The sequence below is a fragment of the Benincasa hispida genome, chromosome 8 (assembly GCF_027475165.1).
Source record: "Benincasa hispida cultivar pf3 chromosome 8, pf3_genome.v1.1, whole genome shotgun sequence".
Classification (NCBI taxonomy): domain Eukaryota; kingdom Viridiplantae; phylum Streptophyta; class Magnoliopsida; order Cucurbitales; family Cucurbitaceae; genus Benincasa; species Benincasa hispida.
Window position 1 is genome coordinate 7,924,655 of NC_143485.1, and position 27,816 is coordinate 7,952,470.

At 34.3% G+C, this 27,816-nt stretch overlaps 1 protein-coding gene across 7 annotated transcripts in view; it reads right to left on the minus strand.

Moving 5' to 3' along the window:
* Positions 1–4,168: 4,168 nt before the first annotated feature.
* MOM (ATP-dependent helicase family protein) overlaps positions 4,169–27,816 on the minus strand; it is a 56,482-nt gene continuing 32,834 nt past the window's right edge. For all 7 annotated transcript variants that reach the window (XM_090316480.1, XM_090316479.1, XM_090316482.1 and 4 more), the window contains 9 exons: positions 24,200–24,502; positions 22,325–22,498; positions 19,772–20,678; positions 19,423–19,664; positions 18,180–18,290; positions 9,460–11,142; positions 8,427–9,272; positions 8,090–8,282; positions 4,169–5,303 (listed from right to left, as the gene is read on the minus strand). In XM_090316480.1, coding sequence (XP_090172606.1) covers positions 4,549–5,303; positions 8,090–8,282; positions 8,427–9,272; positions 9,460–11,142; positions 18,180–18,290; positions 19,423–19,664; positions 19,772–20,678; positions 22,325–22,498; positions 24,200–24,502 — 5,214 coding nt within the window. In that variant the 3' untranslated portion in view covers positions 4,169–4,548. The remainder of the gene's footprint in view (positions 5,304–8,089; positions 8,283–8,426; positions 9,273–9,459; positions 11,143–18,179; positions 18,291–19,422; positions 19,665–19,771; positions 20,679–22,324; positions 22,499–24,199; positions 24,503–27,816) is intronic.

A 27,816-nucleotide genomic window follows, 5' to 3' on the forward strand; every position in this document is an offset into this window, starting at 1 on the left:
ACTTTAATAAAATTTCAGCATACTTTTTTGAAAATATTACAAAAGCAGGAGAAGAAACATAAAAAGAAAGATTATGTGCTAATAAAACTATAATTAACAATGTCAAAATACCATTTCGATCTTCGTAATTTAGATTTTATTTCATTTTAGTCATTGATAGATTACAATATTGATGTCGATATTGATAAAAAGATTTCAATTTTATGGATATATTGTTAAACTATCGATATCGGTGGGTATTTTTGTAAGTAAAAAATATTTATAAAAATTATTTAGAATAATAATTAAATTTTACTCTCAAATTAAGTTATGGGTATTATTATTAGTGTTTCTATTCATATTAGACAAAATAGATGATATTTCTTTTATCTTTTTACATATATTTGTAAAAGGATCGGAGATATCCATGGATCTTTAATATCAATGTCAAACCTTCAAATATTTACACCTATATCAAAAAATTTCTCAACATGTCGACGAATATTTTAATCATGACTTCTTTCAAAAAGTATTTTTAATCTATATTTTCAATAAATCTTAAATTTAGTTATTCAGATTATTTTTATATAGAAATTGATTAAATAATAATAATAATAATTTTCATATAAAAAATACAATATAAATATATTTTCTAAATTTATAAAGAGAACGCTAATACAAGTGAATTGTTTTTTTTTTTTTTTTAAAATAATAATAATACTTTAGCAAATAGGAACTAAATTTAAACCTTTGAAAAGTAGGATCCAATGATATTTTAACACTATAAACAAACTTCGAAGTATTTTTGAATAGGTAAATACTATAGGCATATATCTAAGTTTATTTTCAATTAAAAAAATATTTTCTTGTTGATAGAGATGTGATTTGTTTTTAGTACAATAATTGTGAGATAGAAGATCGAACTTCAACTTCGAGGGTAGAAGACTATGTTAATTACATTGAACTAAGATCACTGTGGCAACTATATTTTTTTTAGAAAAAAAATACTAAAAATACTACTCCCTCTCCCTCCGTCGTCTACTCCTAAAATTTTGTAAAATAATTGTGAACATTGGACAATAAGAGGTAAGAGGGTTTTTTTTTTTTTTTTTTTTTTTTTTTTTTTCAATTGAGTACAATAATTACTGGGATAGAAGATTGAATCTCTTACCTTTAAGGAAGAAGGTCATGTGAATTACCACCTAGAGAAAGTATCGTTGGTACAAAATTTAGCATTATTTTTAGCAAAGTGAAAGTTAAGATGATGGAGGATTTGGTAGTCAATATTGATTGCTTCATCATAAATGAGAGAGAAACAAAAGAGAGAGAAGATTAGATTTGAGTTTGCTACAACTACTCAACAATAAGGAAAGCAAATTGATTAGAGAAATTGTGGGAATTTTTATTTAAAGGTATTGTAATTAAAGTGTGGGTGAGGAAATCGAACCTCAGACCTTGAGGTCAATAGTACGAGCACTTGAGCTACGTTCTTGTTGACAAATATATATTTTTTATACTATCCCTTCTATTCATTACTTGCCATGATATTAATATTTAAAAATAATGTTAAATTTACGACATAAATTAATAATGATGTGTCAAATTAAGAATCTAAATAATAGATATTATAATAAGGTTTAAAATATTGATGTCAATGGAAATATCAAGGTCCTAATTTTACGAACATTTCTATTTAAATATCGATATAATGTCAATTTTGATGGATATTTCTGAAAAATTACAAATACAAAAATTTTTAAAAATAATTAAATTAGTAAATAAATATTTTATGAATTTCAAACAAGTTAACTTGTCTATTATTTATATTATATTTATATTAGTGATATTTTAGTGTTTTATTTTTTTGTGTTGCGTAAATTTTTATAAAATATAATAAAAATATTGATTTACTCTTCATATCGATATTGAACCTATATAAATATAAAAATATTGATAGAAATATTGACATATTTGCAAAAAAAAATTTAATACTTTGATGTAATATTATTATTTTTTCTCGAGAAATTGGTTACAGCCTTTGGCGTAAGGGCTGTGGATTTGAGTGCTTTTGACTCAACAGATTTGACTAATTTAATGGCAGAATCCATATGGATTTAAGATGATACAGACAATTTGAGCCGACAGTGTTTGACCAAGGCCGAAACAATAATTTTAAAAATTCCGAGTCCCATTCAGTAACTACTTAGATTTCATTTTTGGTTTTAAATTTTTTAAAATTAAATTTATTTTCTCTCAATTTTGTACATTAATTTATACCTTATATAAGAGTTGTATTCTTAATCAAATATCAAAAACAAAAACAAATTCTTAAAAATAATTTTTTAAAACTCATTTGGTAGTCATTTTGTTCTTAATTTTTGCTTCTATTTTAATTACAAGATTTGAATTTTTAGTTAAATTATAAAAATAAAAACAAGTTTTTAAAAACTGATTTTCTTTAGTTTTCAAATTTTGGCTTGATTTTTTAAAACATTAGTAAAAATACATAACAAAATATGAAATTTAGAGTTGGAATGAATGCCTATAGGTTTAAATCTTAATTTTTAAAAACAAAAACAAAAAAGTAGACATCTACTAAACGAAGCCTTAGTTTTCAAATTTTGGCTTTATTTTTTTTTAAAATATTGATAAAAAGTGGATAAAAAAGCATGAAATTTAGCGGTGGACGGAGTCATTATTTATTTAATTTTCAAAACTAAAATTCAATAACCAAATGATTATCAAATGAGGTCTTAATTTTTTGTTTTTGAATTTTTTAAAATAAGTTTATTTCCTTTAATTTCTTACCTTATTTTGTTTCTTTTTTAAATAAAATAGTTAAATTCTTAGCCAAACTTCGAAAAAAAAAATTAAAGCTACATTTTTTTAGTTTTTAAAATTTAGCTTGACTTTTAAAAGCAATAGGAAAAACTAAATAACAATGCAAGAAAATTATAAATAAAAGGGACATTTAAAAGCATATATAATTTTCAAAAACTAAAAATCAAAAATCAAATAGTTATCCAATAGGACTTTCAATTTAAATGGTAAAGATCTATATATCTATAGATACTAATGCTCTTATGTAAAAAGTCGAATAATGACGATAATAATAATAATAATGATAATAATAATATTACTATTATTATTGAGTAGGACAAAAATGTAGAAGAATTAGGTACTCAACAGGGAAAAAATTGAAGTGATTACAATTTTCTACCGGCTTTACACCAAATCACTATTGTAAATTATATATTTAAAAATGTTACAATGTAACAACTAAATTAGAGCTTATTAAAAATAGGGAATTGAAAAGTGCCTGAAGAAACAAACATGCATATATGTTTTCTTTTTATAATAATAAAATGTTTTGAAAATGAAAATTGAAAAAAAAAAAAAAAAAGAAAAAAAGAAAGAAAAGATACCACCTTTAATTTGATTTTGAAAAGAAACCTTAAGATCAGCTCATAGAGAATTCCAAACAAATAAGACATTTTGCAAAATATGTATTATGTTTGACGAGATTTAATGTTTGTTTGGATTGATTTTTATGTACTTGAAACCAATTTTGATGTTATTACATTTGTTAAGAAAATTGAAGCCCAATCAAGGCCCATTTATGTAATGGCCCAAAATTTTCTTAAATAATCTAAAGCAATTAAGGTTTTCTTATTAGTTATATGTGAAGTTGGATTTTTTTTTCTTCTATCGACCACGTGGTTACTAGCTCATTCGTACGCTAATTGAACATGCTCGATTTTTTTATCATAAAGATAGTTTTGAAAAGAAAGAAATTGGAGGCCGTGGAAACTATCTTTAAAACATAATAGAAATATGAAGGAAAACGTAGGAGGGCTGAGAGCTTTATTTTCCCCAAGAAGAATAAGGGTGGTCTCAGATTCTTGATGAAATGAAAAATTGAGTGTCTTTTTTGTGTATTTTTCATTTAAGAGTGATTCGTTAGCATTTGAAAGAGTGACTCATGAACATTTTTCTTGAGAGAAGTAAAATTATTATTGACCATTATAAACTTTTGTACGACTTTTTTAGTGGAACATGCATCGTTAGCAGATAATTGGATGTAACCTAGGATGAACCACTATAAACAGAGTGTCATCTCTAAAATATCGACAACCTCTAATACATCTCTAAGGAAAGACAAGCAGAGAACTATCAACAATCTTATCGGTAACAGTTGAAACAAGAGATGCCAAAGGGCATTCTATAGGATCTCTTGGTGTATCAATTTCAATTTCCTTCAAATTCCATGTAGGGTTTGAATCAAAGATGAAGTCAAAATAATTCAAGAAAAAAGAAAAGAAAAGAACTAATCTGTTCTAAACTGCCAAATAATATTCATAACCAGATCACCACCCTTGTAGACGGTTAATGGATATTTACATTATACACATTTGGAGTCGAGAGCCACGTATATCTACAATATTTCATCGGTCTCAGATATCAAATTTTGCACTCTCCCCCACACCCCTTAGATCTTAGTTATGCCCTTATGTTACAAAGAGCTTCGAAAGTCAGAAAAATGTACCTTGTTTTTCTCTGTCAGGTTGGTTAGTCATCGTCTGACAAGCAGACAACATCCGAATCTCCAGTCGTATTAACTGCATTAACCTGCATGCTATTGCTACCTGTACTAACTGGCGGGACAGATTGGTGTGTATTCAAGGCTACATCAGGTAGAGGAAAATTGTGTGGAAAATTAACACCAGCCCGACTGTTCATATCCATCAGCAAGTCTAATGCAGATAAGGGCATGTTAGGAACTGTAGGCAACTGCACCGAATCCAAATTATCGGGACGATAAGGTCTGTTCAATGGAATGGATTGATGTGGTGCAGAGGGGGGAGGCCGAGGTGGAAGCTGAGGAAATGAGGGAGGGGTTGCAGAAGGGTTGCTTGGTCCATGTTGACCCACGATACAGCGAGGATTAGTTGCTGAACTTGATGATGTAGGTCTGAAGGGTTGCAAATGAGGAGCAGGTGCACGAATAACACTACCAACTTGTGGGTTTCCGGTCAGAGAGGAGATGGATCCTATATGGGGTGGTCTCATTGGATTGCTTGAGAAATGGGTGGATGCGTGGTGACCATGTATTGAGGTTGAAGCTGTACCTTGGGTAGAGACAGGTGAGTTTGTTGGAAGATTAGCCACAGCTGGGGTCCTTTGTATATTAACAGAAGGTGGATTGGATGAATGCGAACTGACTATGGGTGGAGTGAAAGATGACCGGCCTACCAAAGGAGGCCCTGGTAAATTTTGCAGAAGAGTTGGCTGAAGCATCTGTGGTGCAAGACCTGGAATAATATCTGCAATAAATAATAGTATAATTTTGTTGACGTCAGAATAGTTGAACAGATTTACAGACCATGAAGCTACAAACATGATAATTGTTCGGCGTAAATATCAGATATCCAGAAAAGGAAAGAAAAAATAACTAAAACAGAGGAACTACAGATTTATAGAACTTATCAGGTAGATAGAGATGTGTATTATGATTAGTGATGAAAAACATAGATTAACTCAAGAATATCAAAAACTTTTACCTCCACCTTCCTAAAAAACTAAGTATTCGACATATACTACAATTTAGTTGAAGAGAGAACCACTTTAAAGATGAAGTCAGACAAAGATAAAGTAGATTTGAATTTGTGCCATGGAGAAGTGTATTGTGATTTGTGATGAAAAACATAGATTAAACTCGAGAATATAAAAAACTTTTACCTCCACCTTCCTAAAAATCTAAGTATCTGATATACTACAATGTAGTTGAAGAGAGAGCCACTTTAAAGATGAAGGCAGACAGATAACATAGATTTGGATTTGTGCCATGGAGAACGTGCTGGATTTAGTACCTTTTTTTTTTTTTAAGGAGATGAAGGCCAAAAATGATGAGATTTTTGTAAAGATGGAAACGTGATATGTTTCTCTTCAGAACAGTTGCACAAACAGCACAACCGAAGGCAGAGGGAAAAGTACAATTCCTTGGTGGCGTACCTTTTTATGTGTGTTCACGGCACCACCAAAATAGAAAGCACACGAAAACGCTTTACACTACCTGGCGCCTTCTGCAGTAGGCAGCAGCATACAAAGAGCTAGTAAAGCAAGAAACAGGCCTTGGGAGAGAGAACTGACCGATAATTTAACCAAAAGGAGCTTAATTTCTAATTGTCGAGAGATGAAGTTCTTCCATTGTTGCAATGGAAGAGAAAAAAGTGTCAAGAAAATGATTTAAAAGATTACAATGCTAAGAATTTCCTGTAAAAACAACCCAAGTTCAAATAAGAGCTCCAACCTTCCTCGCCAAGATGCTCATTTAGAAGAACTTTCAAGTCTTAACCATGGATCTGAACCAACGAAGGACTTCTTTTTCTTTTCTAATTAAGAAAAAGGAATGAAAAGAGAACCTAGAAATAGGGGGTAGAGAGAATCCCCACAAGAGAAAAATACTAAAAGAATGCTAACAAATCTAGGTTGATTAGTAAAATGGTATCTTGAACGTATACGACATTTCTTAGAATGAAAGCTTCTAGCTCCGAAATATGAAATTATGTGCTGTGGGAGCTAGAAAAAGAAGGCTAGCAAACCGACTGCCACTTTTAGAGTCATATTTGCTGGAAATAGCTTGTGGGATGATAAAGCTTTGTTCCCCTTCCTCATGTCCACAATACTAGTCTCCCATTAGCTATATGCCAAGAATAACATTTAAAATTTTATTCATTGTTCATATTTATGTACAAGTTGACAGAAAATTGAAAAGCTTTGCAATTTTTACTCGAGTAATATTTTAGACTCTTCAATTCTAAAGCATCTTCAAGTTAATTCAATTACAAAACTCAACATGTTTGTGTGACCTTTATTCATTATTAATAAAAATAACATAGTACATATAGCAATATTATTCTACAGTTTTAAATAAGCAGGACAAAGTAAACTCTGAAATGTCGTAGATTATAAAATATATTTCCAAAATTTAAATAATTTTTTTAACAAAAAAAGTTCATCAATCATCAATTGAAAAAAAGAAAGAAAGAAAGAAAGCAATTCAAGGAAAAAAACTTTTTTTCTGTTCAATAAAATAACAATAATTCATAAATAACTCCCTTTCTTAATTTTGTCCCAAGGAATTGGAGAAATCATAGATTAGATTGTATAATATATTCGTCAAATAATGTAAATAATGGTTTATATCACATACATGGAGTTTCATCTCACAACCAATTCACAATACCCATGTATCTTATAAAGATTGTGAGATCCCTCCACTTTTCCGATGTGGGATCCTCAACATATCCTTCAAGATGATGCCCCTTCAAGTTTACCATTCGAGGATCAAATCTCGAATCTTTTTTTTTTCTTGACCGAATGCCCACTTGGGCTTCATGAGCTCTAAAATACCATATTAGATAAACATATGTATCTTAAGAGTTTAAGAACTCCACTTTTCCAATGTGGGATCCACAACACAGATTTTATTAACATTCTGATAATCATCAACTTTCTTTCTAACATTTAGCAGTTTTGTGGGTAATTGACAATATTTCTATAAATCCCATTATCCATATCCATGAATATTGATATTGTCATCCTTTGGTCTTGCAGCACAAAATATACTAAAGGTAGCATGATTTAACCTTCTTTATTAGTAGAAGCTGGATTAATGAAACTAAAGTTATATTACAAGTTTAGTCCTTGATATTCAGGTTTGTGCCAAATTGGTTCTTGAACTTTAAAAAGATCCTAGCCCCTAATAGATCCTTGAACTACTCAACATTTTTCAAAATTCACGAACCTACCTGACACAAACTTACAAGTTTAATGTCCTATTACATAATTTAAGTTTATATCTAATCAGTTTGTAAATTTTTAAAAATGTTGAATATGCCGAGACATAAAGTTGAGTGTTTAGGGACTTTAGATACTTTTCAGAGATCATAGGCCTATTTACAAATTTGAAATTTCAGGAGGTAACTTGTTGTTTAACCTAAAACTAATAAAAATAATAGTAATCAAACAAGTTAACAAGATTCAACTAATAGATAAGAAATATAAGTGACGTTCATCGTACAGATCCAAACCAGTATCAACAACTTACCACATGATCTAGTATCAACATATTTCCATCTGAAAGCCTCAGCCAAGACCTTATTCATCAAAACCTTGTTGTAATTCACATCAAGGTCCTTCTTCCTAAGATCAAACTCAGTCTCAGACTCCTGGACCTTGGTGTCGTACTTCTTATTAATCTCCTCAATTTCCTTCTCACGTTCAGATTTCAGCTGCAGCTTCTGCACGAAAGAGAACTCTCTATGCTGAGTGTGAAACCAATATTACTCATCAATACAACGGGCACTTCTACAAACAAAGAAAAGGAGGAAAAAAACCAGCAATGGTCACATAAAGGGTATGGGAGAAGACTGAGAGAAACTAACCCTTTTTGCATGTACATCTATGTTCTGTTCCATTTCCTTGCGCAATTTTTCCAATTCCTTTTCAAGTGGATCAATGTACAACGAAGGAGACATTTGTGACATTGAAGGCTGCGTTGGTTGCATCAGACCAGTGCTAATATCAAAATTAGCTGATAGGGTTCTTGTGTCCAGAAAGGACGTTCTTATATCACTAAAGGCAACATTGAGGGTAGAATGTGGTGCAGTACATGTCACAGGTTGTAACAAAACTTCATCAATGAGCTGAATAGGGTTTTCAATTGGTTGGCTTGCTGCCTGAGCAAGCCGATCAGAGGAATGGTCTTCCCTATCCATGTGATCTTCCCTTCCACCGGCTGAAGATAAATCAGCCTGAAAGAAGCCTACAGATGAATTTATTGCTCGTGGCACCATTGGTGTTTGAGGTTCCATCATTTGTGCTTCCTGATTAGAGTGATTGGGAACATATGGAACTGGAGTTTCAGTGTCCCCATTAGTATTCACCATTGCAGTAGTTTGCCTAATGCCATCCATGGACCCAATAGATGAAGATTGTAGATTTATTTCGTCATGTTCCTCCTGATTAGACTGATCAGAAACATATGCAATTGAAGCCTCAGGGTCTTCGTTAGTATTCACCATTTCAGTAGCTTGCATGACGTTCTCCATGGACCCAGTGCATGAAAATTGTAGGTTCATCTCCTCGCATTCTTCCTGATTAGATTGATCTGCAACATATGATATTGGAGCTTCAAGGTCCCCATTAGCAATCGCCAATTCAGCAACTTGCATAATGTCATCCATGGACCCAGTAGCTGAAGATTGTTGATTCATTTCGTCATGCCCTGCCTGTACAGAGTACAGATCCAAAAATAAAAATATAGGAAGTTGAAAGTGAATTCATATTGATTCTAAAAACAGAAAAATAAATGCATTCCGACAAAGAGATTTATCTGACTATATCGATATATTAAATATGAAATTGAAAAATATCAGATGTTAGTACAATTAAATATATTTTAACTCATAAATTTACCTGATTAAACAATAAAGAACCATTGCCTTGGGTGGTAGGTGTAACAGCAAGCTCCAGAGGAGATAGGGTGACAGACAGCTCATGAGAATGGACATTAGGGTCGGCATTACCAATTGTATTTTCTACTACACAAGGATTGATCGATTCACTAAGATTCTCGCCATCACTCTGACGGTTGCTGGACCCAACCTCTAATGATTCACAAAAAGAACTTATATTCATTCTCGATGAAATTTTTATTTCAGACGTGTTTCCCATTGATTTATTTGGAATTAATTCTTGAGATGGAGATTGACTAGCAGAGATATTCTCCCTAATATCTACTAAATCAGTCTCAGATAACCTTTCAACCCCATTGATTGGCAAATTCAACTCACGGGGAGATGTTTCTGGATTGCTATTAGCATCCACAAATGGATCGGAATTGCCAATTCTACATGTTCCATTTGAAACTTCACTCCCAGTATTCTTTGTGGCCACATTTCCCCCTCCCTCTGTAGAGGGTAGCAAAGGTATGGGGGGAACTCTAGGCAAACCTTCAATAAGACCACCGGCTTCAGTCAGCTTATGAGGGAGCTCTTTATCAGCATGGGAGATCTGTTCCCCTGATGTAGGCAGAAGTAAAGAGACCATGTCAACACGGACAGAACATCTACTATTAGGCCCTTCTGTAGTTATCTTTTTGTTTGGATTGCCCAATATGACTCCCTCAGCCACTTTTCCTGCAGAGCAAGGGTCTTCAGAGGTCAAATAACCTTCAATTCCATTTTTGATATTTATCCTGTAGTCATCCACAAACTCAGTGGCAGATGGTCCTTGAGAATCCATGGTATCCAAAGCTGCAGTCTCACCATTTTGTCTAGTTTGAAGAGAACCTTTTTGAATAGTATTACTGCAGATGATAGCTTCAGAAGAAGCAGATCCTGGAATTTCAGATATTCCTTTCCCAGTTCCAGAGAAATTATGAAGAATCTTACTATGACTCTCTTCTGACAGATGATCACAAATGGTTGTATCATTTTGGAGATCATGGAAATGCTCAGTTGTTGGCAAACTGTTCTGGTTCTGCTTAGTTTTATTTAAAATTTGCATGTTTAATAATTCAACCTGGAGCCAAGATGTCAATGTATCAACCCAATGAGCCTCTGTCATAATCATCTTATTTCTTTCCTCAATTTGCTCTTCCTCAAGTTTCTTACACCGTATCTCCATCTGACATTTGTGCTCTTCCAGCTTTTTTGCATATCTACTTTCTAATACCTGAAGCTTATTCTTTCTCATTAAAAGACTATTATGCAAACAAGAACGAATAACAACCGACTCCATCCGAAACTGTCTGTCTAGCTGTGATTTCTCTTCATCACAAGTTCTATCAAATTCATCTCTTTCTTCTTGTTGCTTCTGCTTAAGTTTTTTGAATTTCTTGCGGCAAGTTTTCTGTATTCTATTAATACTTTTTACAACAGCTTTCTGGAACTCATTGTCAGACAACACATTGTATGGGGATTCATTGACCCTGAAACACTCCAAATGTTTGGAGAATATTTTCTTGAGACATCTCAATCTTGAATAAAGCAAGTATACCTCCTGTTTATGGCAATCAAAATTAAGATGCTTCTTTGCAAGTGCCAACGATTCTTTATGGTCAATTTTGTAGTCGAGCATGGAAGCTGCACTCCAGCACTACAACAGATATCTACCAAGTTAGAAATATTTCGAAAGATACTGATGAAAGCATGGACAAAAAAGCATAATTAATAATTTAGTTTGCTAACAAAGAATGCATGAGGACGCAGAGGCAATTCACATCCAAAGTCTAAATAGATGGCTGTGCATGTGGCATTAAGCAGCTAGTAAAAGGTGTTATAGTATATATGATTTAAATCATCAATTGACTCAAAAGTTTAAGTTGATGGGTTGTAGTAAATTTTATTGAATAAACACTTTAACATCCCCACTTGTGGGTTTGAAAATTTGTAGAAGATCTAACAAGTAGAAATAAATATTGAGGAAGAAATGATATTACAAGGGTTTGAACACAACACCTCTTGCTCTGATTTCGTGTTAAATCACGAAACAACTCAAAAGTTTAAGCTTATAGGTTGTGGTAAATTTAACTTGTTAGCTTATCAGCTTTTTGTCCTTTTACTATTCTTTGCTTAGGATTTTCATGATGCCTATATTAATATATTAAATTATAGTATAGAATAAACAATAATTGATAAACGAAGACAACAAGAGCTTAGCTCAACTAGCATTAGTGTAGATTGAGGACCAAGAGGTCCATGGTTCAAATCTCCTCGCCCCAATCTATACTAAAAAAATAATGATTATTATTATATATAACCTGTCAAATGTTTAAAAAAAGTATTGAATAAACAAAGATTTTTTTTTAATGGCTAGTGATGCCATTTGGTCTCTCCAATGGCACCAGTTCACTGATCAAGGTTTTTCAATCATTCTTCAATATATTTATTTTAAGTTACTTTGATGATATACTAACTCTGATGCAAATTTCTTGTCGCTGTTTCTTGGTCTTTTGTAATCTTGGGACAGAATGTTTTATTCTTGAGAAATCTTGAGATCTTTTGGGTAGTTATTTGTGTTGAAAATGCTAATAGGGGCGTTTTATCTTTTTTTTTTTTTTTTTTGGAAGGAAACAAGTCTCTTCATTAATAGAATAGTGAGACAAGCTCAAGGTAAGAGTATTATACAATGAGCAATAAGGCTAAGGATCAATAGGCGCACCCAGACATCTCAACTAGGTTGACACCCCATAGCACCCTCATCATATCCAAAATATATACACAAAAAGGACTAGAGTGCAGCTGGAACACAGCCAATACAACACAAACTGCTTAGCTAGACCGTACAAGTGATAAAAACAAGAGAACAAAATGTTTGGAGAGGATGCACCAAGATGAAGCAATACAACGAGCAGATTCAAAACGATTCAGACAATCAAGTGATTTGTCATTGAATACCCTCTGATTTCTCTCAAACCATAATTCTACCAATAATGCTTTAACCGCATTAAACCAAAGTAAATGGATGGATTTATTGAGGCTCGTCCCAACTAAAAGTTGCTGTACATTTCCTCAGTAGCTGGAAGTGGAAAGCTATCTTGAAGGCATTTGTGCTGCAAAACTGAAGCTACATTCAACTGACCGAATAGCATAATCCAGATAAGAATGTTTACCCTTCGTGGGCTATTTGTCTTCCAAAGGGCCGAAAATAGCAATTTGTCCATAGGGGAGGATGAAGAAAGATGAGTTTTAAGAGAATTAACCGAAAAGCAGCCATTGTCTACTAAAGACCACATCTCCTTGCTGCTATTTTGCCAAGCAACTCCTGAAAGTCGAGCACTTCTTCTTTTAATAAACGGCAAAAAGTAATTGACCAAGAGGCCGAGAGACCGTCCCAATAATCGGCTACAGAACCTTTTGGAAAAATGGTAATTCTAAAAAGTCTTGGAAACATGATATAGAAAGGAACCTCCCCTTCTCACAGATCTAGCCAAACCGCAATCCGACTGCCATTTCCTAACTTGGATTTAGCCAAAGCATCCACTTTCAGCCAAGATCTTGAAATGCTTACCCAAGGGCTTCTCAAACTCTTACCATCTTTACCCGCCGTGTGCCAATTGAAAGAGTCTTTTCCATGAATGCTTCTAACCATTTTGCACCAAAAAGAATCCTCTTCTTCAATGTATCTCCACCCCCATTTAGCTAGAAGGGCTAAGTTTTTTTTACTTGAAGCCACCCAAGTCGAGACCTCCATCAACCATAGATCTTTGCACTGAATCCCATTTTACCAAACGGTTTAACTTACAACCATTATGGCCCTTCCAAAAGAAGTTTCTTACTAACCTTTCCATGGTTGAAAGAACACCTTTAGGCATAAGAAAGATTGACATGTAATGAGTGGGGAGATTAGATAGGACCGAGTTGCTTTCTCCTCTTGAAAGGTTAAATCTTTTCCATTTTTCCAGTTTTGCATGAACTTTATCTATCACCAATTGCCAAAAGGAGGATTGCTTTGGATACCCGTCCAATGGCAAGCCCAGGTAAATTAAGGGGAAATGTTCAGCCTTACAATTCAGATTTGCAGCAGTGTTAAGCAACTCGTTCTCATCCACATTAATACCATATAAGACCGATTTAACCCAATTCACTTTTTGACCCGAACACCATTAAAAAAACTCAACTATTAGCTTGAGTTTGGCAAGCATAGTGCTGTCATACTTGTAAAATAATAAAATATTATTCGCGAACGGAAGAATGGAAACTTGAATCCTTTCTTTTCCCACCAAGAAGCCTTCTACTAATTCGGATTGAATGAGTTTATTTACTAAAGCGCTCAACACTTCACTATATCTTTGGAGCTCCAAAGGGATTTGATGAAGCTTACATCGAAGTTTTCTTTCTTCAACTCTTGAATTAACACTAAAATAGGATTATACTGTTTCAAGAATCTTTTGAGAGTCGGTCACTTATTTGAACTTTTTAATCCTCTCGTATTCCATGACACGATCTTCATTATTGTATGGCCAATTTGTAGAATTCTGCCACCACTGGCGGCTTTCAATCCAAGACAAGTCTGCAATCGGTGACTATGGATTTCAAATGAGCTGGAATTTTGAACGATTGAACTAGTGAGGGATTGTCAGAAGCATTTTTGTCAGTTAACTTTTCTTCCTCGAGTCTGAAACAGCACAATGAGGTCTATTTCCAGTGGTGCCTCCTATCTCACTTCCTCTAACCTTTCATTTTTATCAAAACAACCAGCTTCTTCACTGCTTACGCTAAAAGGAGATTCAAGGAATGTTTTGCCCTTTCTTTTTGAAGAAAAGGCCGGAGAGTGGCTTGGTGTACCTCTCAAAAATTTTACCTTCGAGTTAGGCAAGGAAAAAACAGAGTGATTAAATTGTGGAGGGTGAGAGGATTGGGAATCTGACCTATTAACTTAGATGTGACCTTGAGTTTGAACATAACTTGCTTCCAGGAGATCCAGATTTTGCTTTGATAATAGCTTGGCTCTGGAAAATTTTCCACTAAAATAGGATTATAAGGCAGTGCTTTCTTCTGATGAGGTGCTTAGGAAATGATTTGAAAAGGTACGAGGAATGCCTTACTTTTGAGTGGCATTTAGTCTCTGAACGGGTCGCTCTAGACACTGCCTTGATTGAGGAGGAGATTTCTGAAGAAGAAATCACTTGAGAAGACGAGGAGCTACTTGTGTTAGGTATTGAAACGGCAATAGAAAGAGGTGCCAATGGTTCTGATGTAACAGTGGATGAAGTCTTGCTGTTCGAGAGGCTTGGACTGTCTAGAGTGGGGCCAAGTGTCGATTGGGTATGTCAATCGATTTTGGCTGCAATGGGTCTAATTTTATATTTGCCACGTCATTAAAACTTGGATCCTCATTGGGCTTCAAAAATGACTTATCTTTCCTCAGTGAGTGTGGTGTTTCGACTTCCAATGATAAATTCACACCAGTTGAGATTGCAAATACACCGGTTGATCTCACCACTTCCAGATTCTCCTTTTTCTTTAAGTCAGTATTTGGTAACTCCTCTAAAATTAATGCTTGTGGCTTAGCCCTAACTTCTTTTGGGAGTAAATTTGACTTGTTGACTAGCTTGAACTTCACCTGTGAGCTTCAACCGTGATTCGTCGGATTTTTCTTGTCTAAATTCACAGCTTTGATTGATTTCCAACCTTACTTGAATTTTCCCTAAAAAACCCCAAATTTCATCAATTCTCTTCCGAAGGTCATCCTGATAGATGTTCTTATTTGAATATTTCGATTTTCTTGAAAATATTTCGACTTCCGTATTGGTGTTGGGATGATTTACGGATTTTCTTTGATGTTGGTCATAATAATTTCTTTCACATTCTGAATCATCTGACTCTCAATTCTTATGTCGATTTCTTGAGAAACCGCTTTGATTGGATCGTTGGACTCTTTGTTAATTATGTCGTCTGGTTATTCCGTTCCAAACTACATTAGAAGCTTCATCAGAATCGCTAGAATCATTGTTAATCAAATTTCCAATATGGATAATGTGATAGGTGCTTTGAGAAAATCGAGCACAAGCGAAATTTTTGTTAGAATTTTTCTTTTGAATCACTCGAGTTGGAATTCCAACATTGCTTTTGAGAGTAAATTTGACTTTATTACCTATACCAACTGCTATATTTTTCTTCGGAGTCTTCCTTGATCGGTAATAATCCATTCTTACAAAATCTTGAAAAAAAAAAAAATTGGTATCTTCTTTCTTTTCTAGAATTTAAAAGGTTCTCCCTATATAGATGTGGATTGTTCAACAACGAGCACAACTCACAAAGCTTCCTCTTGTGATCAGCGTCGCCAAGAGTTTTCTGGTCTTCCACCGTCGGCAGTCAACATTAACCCAGACGACTGCTCTGATACCAAATTAATGTAGCCTAAAAGATAAAAGGAGATTCTCTCCAAGAATCCAAAGAAATCTTTATTATGAATCAAAAGTTACCAGTACAAGCAGACAATCTCTCTATTTATAAAGAATTAGAAACTAATCCTAATCCTAAACCTAAATAATTAAAGAAACTAATCCTAATCCTAATAAAACAAGGAAACTAATCCTAATTCTAAGCAATCATGGAAACTAATCCTAATCCTAATCAATTAAGGATTTTACCATAATATCATCATTTTGCTCTAATCCTACCACATCACATTTGGTTGGTCATTTACTTCTCCTAATACCATCTCTGATGTTTTGGTTTCATTGTTTGTGGGTCATCCTTTTGGTGGTACCAAGAAGACGATTTGGTTGGCCTTTGTTCGTGCGTTCTTTTGGTGCTTATGGGGTGAAAGGAACATAAGACTATTTAATGATACTTTTTTTTCTAGTACTCGCTTTTTGGGGCATGTAAAGCGAAACACCCTTTCACTCATTTCAGTTTATCCTTTTTAGTCAGTGATTGGCAATCTCTTTTGTAATTTCTTTTGCTTGGGTTTTCCCTCATTACATATCAATGAATCGTTTCTTTTACCCAAAAAAAAAAAAAAAAAAGGATAGAAAGCCAGCCAAAACAGAACAAGTAGAGAATCAAGAAGACATTCACCAAATTGTTCACCAAATCCATCCATAGAAAACAAATAGAGATCGAAAATCTCCACAAGAATGAGATTCTTCCAGTGAAGAAGAAGAATTTTTATATCCTCAAGCTCCTCAAATTCGGAAATAAAATTTGCAGGTGCCAAGGAGGACATATTCAGCATCATCGACAAAATTGAGAAACAACCATTATAAGATGAAAACCACTCTTCCTTGTTTCAATGGAAATTTGGATGTTGAAAATTTTCTTGATTGGATCAAGAAGGTCGAAAGCTTCTTCGTTATATGAAAACCCAGGAAGAGAAGAAAGTGAAGCTAGTGCCACTGAAACTAAAGAGAGAGCAACTGCTTGGTTTGCAAATCAATAGATGAACATTTGGGAAAAGGTCGATCAATACTTGGCCAAGAATACTCAAGCTTTAAAAGAAAATTTCTTATCGATTAATTACGAGCATATTCTTTTTAATCAATGCCATCACTACAACAGGGATCAAGAACGATAAGGTCTAGGATGAAGACATGGACAGCAGCAACAACTTCTATGGCAAAATGCCAGCGACAGCGTTGTAGGACGGTGACGGCGACGGTGGCTTAGATAGCTAATGATGTCTAATGACTAGGGTTAGTGTTTAGTTTTCTGCTTTGATACCATACTAGATATCATAGGTTCCATCTCAAAACTAATTGGCAATGAGGCCCATCTATCTTATAAAGAGAGTGAAGTCCCTTGGTTTTTTTATGTGGGATCCTCAACAGTACAAGACAAAAAAAGAGTTGAACATCTCGATGATATAAAGACAACAGCCACAAGATTTTGACTCAATATGAACATCTTCTACACAAGCTTACTTCATTAACACCACTGCGTGACATACAACACCAGATTGGTTTAGTTCCAGCCTTCCAGGTGCTGTTTTACCAAATTTACCCAGCTGTCAGATGAGCCCTATGAATACAAAATATTACAAGAAGAGAATTCTTACTTGACAAAGGACATATTTAACCAAGTTTAAATCATTGTGCCATTCCAACACTTATCAAAAAATGATGAGTTTTGGCGAATGTGCATTGATAGTAGAACAACAAACTGACAACTAAATATCGCTTTCCCATTCCTAAGCTTTTAGATTTATTTGACCAACTTGGAGGCATTCAAGATTTAATGAACAAGTTTCGTCAATCATTCTTGAATAAATTTATTGCAATTTACTTAGATTTGCATAGAATAATTGTTTTTATTACTCTTTTATTTTTTTAGTATCTTATTTCCTTGTATAATTTGTTACCATAGATGTTCTTTCCTTGTATTTTATATTTACCCATTAGGTCGGATTTTTGAATAATAAGAAATATTAATTCTCCAAAAACCTCATATAATATACTAATTTATAGCCAGGACCATGATGAGCATCTTGATCACCGTAACACTGTTTGTTCTACCCTCCACGCCCACAATCTATACATAAACGCCAAGAAATGTCCTTTCCTCATCTCTGAAATCTCTTTCCTGGGTTTTCTCATTAATGAATGTGGGGTTTTCTCTCATATTTTGGTCTTACATTGTCCAAATGAAATAACAATGAGATGACCGAGTAAATGGGAGGAAGAAAAATACCAGAGATAGCTGGAAAGCCTGGAGTAATGTAGTTGTTGCTGGTTCTGTTAAGATGTGATGATTATCCATTATATACTCGAAAAACTTTTCAACCTGACCTTCCACATGCTCCTACAAAGCAAAAAGATGTGTCAATGGTCGTTCCAGCAGAGCTAACATAGAATTAATAGATGTCAACAGATAAAATACCAAAAGGAACCCATATGCCACTAATGATAACTGATGTCAACATATATAATACAAAAGGAACTCACATTCTCTGCACGTAGAATGCTTTTAGATATGTCAGAAACAAATGAACATATCAAACTTTTTGAAGAGGTCAGTTTTGGTAGGGATATAAGTCGGTGATCAATAAGAAAGTAAGGAGGGACTTACAATACATTCCCAATGTCATTTTTGATAAGACAACATTCCCAATGTCATTTTTGATAAGACAACATTGCCAATGTTAGCAATAAATAACCAGAATAGCATAAAAATATCAACAATATTTTGGTAGTCAATGTTCAAGCCACAACTTCACACAATATCTTCAATCTCACTGACATTTTACACATTGGCAATATATATGGCACAAGGGAAGGGATCTTCTCCCATTCCCCAATATTATGGGCAGTTGTGATATATCACCAATACATTTTAGCCGCTGAGACAAGTTGTGTAGTTATCACAGCTTGAACCCATCCCTCTAAGCTTGACATTGCCCTTATTAACATAGTGGTTGCATATTGCTATTCACTTTCACACTTGAGATATGGGTCTAGGCTGTTAAAGTTATTATTTCAAAATTTTGGAAAAGAAAGATCATCAGCATTGGTATGATAGATTCTGGTGACTAGATTGACAGCTTCTCGATGGTAAAGAAACACTGCAAGTTATCTGTACGAATTGAGAAGGCTTTCCCTTGCATGAATTGACAAAGGATATTTTGAGTACAACTACTGAATGGGTGGGGGATCCGACCTCTTAGATCGGAGCACGTGCCAATACCACGAGTCAAGCTCACTTTGGCGAATTGACAAAGGATACTATGAGTCTCTTTTCATTAACTAACATAATTGTACAGTAAACTAATTAATTAACAGCAATATCAATAAAACTGACTATCTAACATGTAAAATACAATATTTACTGATGTTGCTATGTCGAAGGAAAAGAGAAACACTATCTTTAAGTGGCCAGCAACCACAAAAATGCATAAATAGGTTTAGACAGATAAAGAAGGCAATGAGATTCATACTGGAAGTTTCAAAATCTTGCATAATTGTGATATTCCAGGCATCAAAAGACAATGGAGACTTTTTCGTAGATCAGTCAGCTTTCTTATTTCATCAAATCCAACCGATTTATATTCAAGAATTTTCAGGATGTCATTCGCTATCAAAGATGAGGTGGATAGATGATTCTCAATGGATGAATCATCCTCACATGCAGCTAAACTAGTTGGATTTTGAGATGTACGTTTTGGATCTTTAGAAGTACCTGCAAACAGAAAGAACTAAGAAGTTTAAGAATGCTGCCAAGAGTAAAGAGAAGCAACACAGTAAAGCTACAACAACGTCTAGGAATAAGATTTCAAATACTTGTACCTTCCTTTTCCTTGTTTGTAAAATTTTCCTCTTGAGCAACTTTTACATTGCTATTTGATACCTTTTTACGTTTCCTCACAGATTCCTCAATCTCATTTTGAGATTTATGTAAGGAATCATCGGACTGTTGAACCCTTTTCCGGTTCCTTAGAGATCTATCCAAAGAATATTTCCATTTTGGGTGCTTTCCATATAGCAGCTTAGTCCAAAATATGAGGGGTTGCATTTCTTCCGTTGATGCCATTTTTAATTGACCAAGAAGTGGTGAGTGTGCAGAATAGACTCCTTCAATCTGTTGAACTTCTAATATGACATGGGAATCATACTTGTCTGTGCTTCTGGCATCTTGTGAAATAAGTAATATTAAATCATTTACCACCTCTTCCAAAAGTGTTGCATCTGACAAAGCATCTTCAGTTCTATCTTTGACATGAAACTTCTCTAAGTCGGCGAATAAATCAGATGCTCCCCACATAAGCAGCATATTAGCATAGCTCCAGCTGATGTTCTGTAAATTGCCATCCAAAGTTTTATTTTCCAAGGACAGCATAAGAACCTTCTCTTCAACAGTACAAGGTGTATATAAACGGAAAATTTTTATCTGCTCCAAATGAGAATCTAGCGTTATTCTCTGAAGGGCTCTTAAATCATTCATTGGGGTCCAGTCACTATCATAAATGACAATACTATCAACTGATGAAAGTTTAATACTAGGGAGGCATGCTCGAACTTCTAGCAGAAACAAAAATCTTCCACTCTCTATGTTATTAAATTTGTTTAGAGCAGCTTGCTTCTTGGAATAAATAAGACCCCCGTCAATGCGTTCATAAGAATCATGCCCAAACCTCTGGCGCAAAAAGTCATCCAAAATATCACCAATGGTGTCCCTTCCAGAGCCACTAATTGACTGCAATTGCCACAAAAAAATTCCCTCATAAAAATATAAAATGCACTTTACTGCTTCACAAATCCACAGATAAGAGCACAGTGGGAGGGAGAGGTGGAAATTTTGAAACAAAATATCAATTTAAGCACATGACTTTAGACGCTGAAATATATAATAATTTCTTACATACAAAAAAATTCTATGACGTGATGTATCAACTATAAAGCATGGACATCTGTAAAATGCCCGAGTGTCAATGTCGGACACCCACACTAATTTGCAACATGCAGGGGACATGTAAAGATATGAAAAATAAAAATTTAAAGTAAAAATAAATAAATGGAAAATTTAAAGTAAAAATAAATAAATAAATCCATCCAACTTCAGCAACAAGACTTCCTTGCTGTTTTGCACGCATCAACCACGGGCACTAACAAGCAACAACTGTGTTTTGCTGTTTTACAGCCTCTCAAATTTTTAGGCTCATTTCTTCTCAGTTTTCCATCTCTTCCCTCTCATGTTTTTAATCGATTCTATGGATGTTCTTTTGATGTTTAAGGTAAAACTTTACATCAATATTAATAATATATGTCAAAATATTCACTCACAAACAAATACATACATACATATATATAAAACTTAAATAACCGATTGAACCAAAAGCTAAAGCTAATATGTGAAAGTAAATCACACACACATATATATTTAATTATTTATATAATATTAACATGTTCTTAACGTGTGTCTGACCTTATGGAAATTGACGATAATATTTTTATTATGGGTGATGGACAAATTCAATCTCCAATCAATCAAGACCCTTTTCCATAGTCAATTTCATACAAAAGATTTGGAAATATTGAAATACTTCTAACTCACAAAAGAGAGAGAATTGTTGAAACATCCCAAAAGATATACGCAGTTAGTGGGAAAGCTCAATTATCTTTTTATGACTCGATCAAACATAGTTTACTCCATGAGTATTATGAGTCAGTGTATACCTTCTCTTACAGTTGACCATTGGCCTGTACTAAAACAGATTCTATATTATTTAAAGGTTCCCGAAATATGGTTTATTATACCAGGATTATGATCATACTAATATTGAATGCTTGAATGCTTCTTAGATACTGAGAAGGATCTAAGGAAGATAAAAGCTCTAGGATATTGTGTATTTGTTGGTGGTAATTAGGTGTCTTCTCTCTCTCTGTTCTTCGACAGTAGCTCCAGTTGCTTTTGCAACCTTTTTTCAATCATTAGTTTTGTTTTTGTCGTAATGGAAGCTGAAAGTTGCAAAGTTAACAGCTCTTTCTTTTGTATTTGGCTCAAATCTAAGACTTTCTTCGTGGAATATGTGGCCACAAACCAAGTTCTACCTCTTTCCATATACCATTTTGCAGTGGTTTAAGCAATCTATTTCTAAACTTCAGTATTCGTGTCATCATTTAACTAACAAAAATTGTTCATTTTGATTGTTTCAATAGCAGTAATTAAATCAGTTGCCTTCTAAGCTCATGTGCTTTTAGTAAGTGCAATGCCAAGATCACATGCTTTTTTAAAAATTAGTCTTAACAACACTTTTTCATCCCTCCAGAGAGTAATAAGCACCTATTTCAAAATCTATCAAACTCAAAAACAAAAATTACCAATTCGACCATAGGATGTACCTGGAAAAGAATTAGGACCCTCGAGCCCTTTTTTTTCATCTCCTTTAGCATTGCATCAAGAAGTTGTAACTTGCCACTTGCTTTTATTCCGATATCCAAATACTCCACTTCTGGATGCCCCTTCGTGATCACATGTCCAATTGAAGAGTCCACAATATAGGGATGATTACAACACTGTAAAGTACAAAACGTTAGAGCCATTTCTCCCTTTCTCATCAGAAATATCAATGGGAATAAACCAATTCTAGGCTAAACAACAAAAAGTATGTATTTTTTCATAGTCCACTCAGTCGATTTAAAAATACTTTTTGTCCCTAAACTTTCAATAGAAGTAACAATTTAGTCCCTTAATTTTCAAATTCATAACAATCTAGTCACTATCTTGGTAAGTATCATCAAATTTAAACTTCAACATTTTAGTATATATGGGTAGGGGATTAGAACCACAAACTTCTTGACCACTAACACATCCGTATATCAATTGAGTTATGCTCGCTTTGGCAAGCTAGTGACTAAATCACTACTCAACCCAAAAGCTTAAACTTACAATTTACCATAAATTTAGTTATATCAATACTTTAACAACTAGGTTGTTCTCCCTAAATTTAGAACTTTTGTAATTTCTATCAAACAACCGCTTTTGTTTTTTTATTACCTGAATCTACAAAAAGCAAAGAACACTATGATGGGCAATAAGCAAATCATCCAAGGTATCAACCAACCAGACTATCACCACTTCTAAACATATCCGACACAAACACTATGCCTAAAACAAAGCCTCTATGTTTCCTAGCCTTAGACCTAAACTTGTCTACCTCCAACTCCCGAAAATGATGGGAACAATGGGAAGGGTAAATTGAAGACAAGTAAGAGGAAGGCCTTCTAATTTGCACCTGAATCTTGCAACATGGTAGTCATTTTCTTGCTCTTTCATTTTGATACCAATAAAACCACTTGTTGGGTTGAGGAAGAGTCCAAACCAAGGGGGAACGAAGATATCAAAATCCACCAGCTAGTTAAAGCTCCTCTCAAGTTTGAACAGAGACAACACAATCCACTATCTCAACAGATTTTTGTAATTTCGCCAGTTGAAAGTCCTTTCTATAATATCTTTGGTACGGTGGGGATATCATGGCTCCCCTTCTATACATTTTTTTTTTATAATGCATTGTTTTTCTCTTATTAAAAAAAATAAAAAATAAACGAAATCTCTTTGGTGCTTTTGGTGCATCAGTTTCATATGCTATAACTATCACTTCAAATAAAATTGAAGAAAAAACACAGAAAACAAGATCAAAATACAGAACATGAAATAAAAATAATGTCACAAGCATGACGCTTCTAAACCCAGAAATTTGTGGTTGTACTATTTGTTTAAGTGCTGATATAATGTTAAATTTAGCATAACCCTTACGATTAAACATTTGGGTTGATTAGTGATTTAACATGGTATCAGTGCATCTTAAATCACTTCGACTATTTTGGTGACTTAACATGGTATCAAAGCAAGAGGTCCTCGACCGCCTATTAATTCATTTCTTTCCCAATTAATATAGAAGTTCACTTAATGGCCCATTGACAAATTTCCAAGCCATGGGTGAGGAGAGTGTTAAGTATTGATATAATATTAAGGTTAACCCATCAACTTAGGCTTTTAGGTTGATTGGTGATTTAACACCCTTCATCTTCTAGAGTGTCATGTGCAATTGTTTGGGTTCTTCATTCAAATTTAGTTTGAAATTTTTATTTTTCATTTTTGTATCTATGAGAGTCTAGGCCAACTTCCATGCAATTCAACTAGCTTTAGAGGATAACTACCAACTCTACTATATTTAGTTGCCAATTGAGAAATGGTGCCAGAGTTCAAGAATCAACCTTCCTAGTTGAAATGAGCATGTCATGGATGTTGTCGAGCAGATCACATTTGAATGATGAGCAAAGCAATCCAGAGTTAGAAAGTAGGGTGGCACAATAAAGCTCAAGTTGCACATTTGATATCCGTGCAGGAACCCAATATTCAACAAATTTAGAAGTGCTAGTATACGCAGTATGATAAGACAATCTCTCCTTAAGTCTGCTGATGTTATCAGCACCGTTGGTCTTCAGAGTATCTTCACTTTGAACTTGGTCATTCACGTCAAGTACGGAGAGAATATTATGGTAATCATCTTTGATATCCTGCCAAGTCAAAAAATATTAGCGTAAATGGAAAAATCTTAATAAAGAGAGGATAAAAAATAACATATTGATCTATACTAATACGTGCAACTCTATGCAGAGAAGAGGTCTATTACAAAGAAGAAAAGAAAAAGACCAAATATTGATAGTTAATATATATTCAAGAATTAAAACTTTTCATCGAAGCAACAATAGGAGGCTCACACTAAAAGATGCAAACTGCACAAACAGAGTGAATCAAAAGACAAAAAAAAAAAAAAATGTTATAAAAGATAAATTCACATATATCCTATAAAGAAAACCCATCAAAAGACTTCAAAAGAGATCACAACTATGAGGCCTTTAGACAAGTTGATCCAAATCGAACCATATTTATGATAAGATAGCCTTCTGTACATAAAGAATTGGCCTTTGGAGCCAAAAAAAAAAAAAAAAAAAAAAAAAAAAAAGGACAATAAAGAAGTTGGAGAATGTTATCTTCACAATCGTTGGAGAAAAGCCACTGAATATTAAAAATAGAGAATAACATGAACCAACAGGCCAGAGAATAAAGGCACTGAATAAAGAAGGGATTGAGAACATCCACATCCAACCAGCAAAGGGAACAAACTGAAGGCATGAGGTAGTTCGATGGAAGCTTCCTTTGTAGAAAATCAGAAGTATTTAGTTTACAATTTAGCATAATCCACGAGAGAATGTTAATTCGTTTTTAGCTTTTGGACTCCTATAAAGCAGCAAAAATCTCCCTATTCAAAGAGGAAGAAGAAGCCCGGTGTCTAAATAAGGATTTTACTGAGAAAATATCAGAACCTAGAGACCAAATTTTTTTTGAAAAGGAAACAAGCCTCTTTATTAGGAAAATAAAATGAGACTAATGCTCAAGGTACAAGAGAATTATACAAAGAGCATGAAAACAGAATATAACAAAACAAAACGAAGGGATCAGGAAGCGCAACGGGGCATCTCAACAAGGTTGACACCCCCTTAGCGACCTCATCATGTCCATACAAGAGTACCAAGGCCAAAGATATAAGAGAAAAGCGATACAAAGAAAATCCGAAGCTAAAACCTAAACAAAACACCTAGAGAGCTGGGGAGATGAAAGCCTGCCAATTCAAACATATATCTTGTGTAGAGAAGTCTTCGAAAGAACTACTTAAGGAACACCAAGCTTAAGCATTTCTTCGCGCTGAGTCAAAACGAGCCCTCCAACATGTTTCTTTATCATGGAAAATTTTTTGATTTCTTTCAAACCATAAATCTGCAAGAATAGCCTTAACCATATTGATCCAAATTAACCTTGGTCTCTTCTTAAGAGAGGGACCCAATAAAAGATGAAGTACATTACTTCTAAAATTGTCTCCGAACATCCCAACGAAGTTAAAGTTGGAGCACCAACAGCTTTCTGAGTATAGGCAATTGAAAAAGAGATGATGCAAGTCCTCCCCTACCTTTTTGCATAAAGGACAAATAGAAGGCGACAGACAAGCCAAGTGAAGTTTTCTTTGCAAAACTCTCTAAAAAGATCCAATCCACCAGGTCAAAAGCTTTTTCCATATCAAGTTTAAGAATCCACACCTTTTCTTTTTTACTCGGTAATCTTCCACCACTTCATTAGCTATTAAAACTGAATCTAATATTTGTCTCCCTTCGATGAAAGCATTCTAGGAAGGGCCGATAATGGAATGCATGACTTTCTTCAATCTTTCGGCAAGGACTATTGCAACTACCTTATAGGTTAAGGTAGTGAGGTTGATTGGTCTGAGATCCTTTACGAATACTGCATCCTCTTTCTTTTGTATTAAGCAAATGAAATTTTCTCTGACACAGGCATTCAATCTTCCACTTTTACGAAAGTCTTCGAATAACTCTATAAAATTTTCTTTGACCAAGTGCCAAAATCTTGAAAGGAACTCCACTGTAAAACCATCAGGCCCAGGTGCTTTATTTTTCACCAGTGATTTTATAGCCACAAAAATTTTAGCTTCTGTAAAATGAGCAATTAGTGCAGTATTCTGCAACTGGGTGACACGGGGCCAATTTAAAACGATAGGCAAATATCTGTTTCCAAGAGTTCTTGTGCATAAGGTATCGTAGAAGCTCAGAATAAGGTATTCCACTTCAGGGAATGACTTGGTGGGCACCCCCTGATCATTTAGTAACTCATTGATTAGATTTTTTCCTTTTCCTTGCTGCCAAGAATCGATGGAAAAAGCTAGAGTTTTGATCTCCCAACTTCATCCAATTCAGCTTGCATTTCTGAATGAAATCCATTTCTGCCAGGCTGTAAATGGTCATTAAATCAGCTTTTAATGAAGAAATGTAACCGGCCACTTTTGAATCCCAACCCAAAGTTTCAATCAAAGCCTCTTTCTCAACTACTTCTTTTAACAAAGCCTCTTCCTTTCGAATTAGAGATTTCTGGAAATCAGCAAACCAACTCTTTAATGCAGCTTTAACCAATCTCAAATTTGCATTAATGACGAAGCCTGGCCACCCATTTATTTTGTTGTTTTTCCAAGAATTCTCGATGGATCTGATGCATTCCTTGTTTGAAAGCCAACTATTGCAGAATCTAAAAGGAGAAGGGCCTTAAGTGATTGTGTACCTGCATTCAACAGCAACGGATAATGATCTGAAAATAGGCGTACCTGGCGAGTTGCTCTTGTATTAATAAAGAGCTCATCCCACTCTTTATTGATGAAGAATCTGTCTAACAAAGATTTAGAAGAAGAACTTCCTCCCCTGGACCAAGTAAATCTTCCATTTGATAAAGGGAATTTCCAGTAGCTTGGCTGATTCAATGAACTTGTTAAAGTGCCTCATCCCTTTAGTATTTCTTCCAATGGGGGACCTTTCATGAGCCCATCTTGTTATATTAAAATCCCCTCCTAAGCACCAAGCCTCTGAACAGTAAGTGAAAGGGCGAGTAATTCTTTTTATGAATTAATAAAAAGTTTGTTTCCCTTTCAAAAAAAAAAAAAGAGAAAGGGCGAGTAATTCAGGCCATACAAACCTCCTTTCCTTGTAATCATTTGGTCCATATACGTTTGTGATCCAACAAATTTTTTTGCACACAGTAGAACATTTGACTGACAAGAAGTATCCCCCTTTGAGTGATTCAGTTACCTCTATTTTCCTTTTGTCCCACATAATTAATAAACCACCAGATTTACCAAAGGATTCCACTGATTCCCAACCAATTTCCTTTGAACTCCAAAGAGATTTAATGAAGGCAGCATCGAACTCCTCTTTTTTAGATTCTTGGATTAAGACCAAATCCGGATTCTGATTCTTGAGGAGCCTTTTGAGAG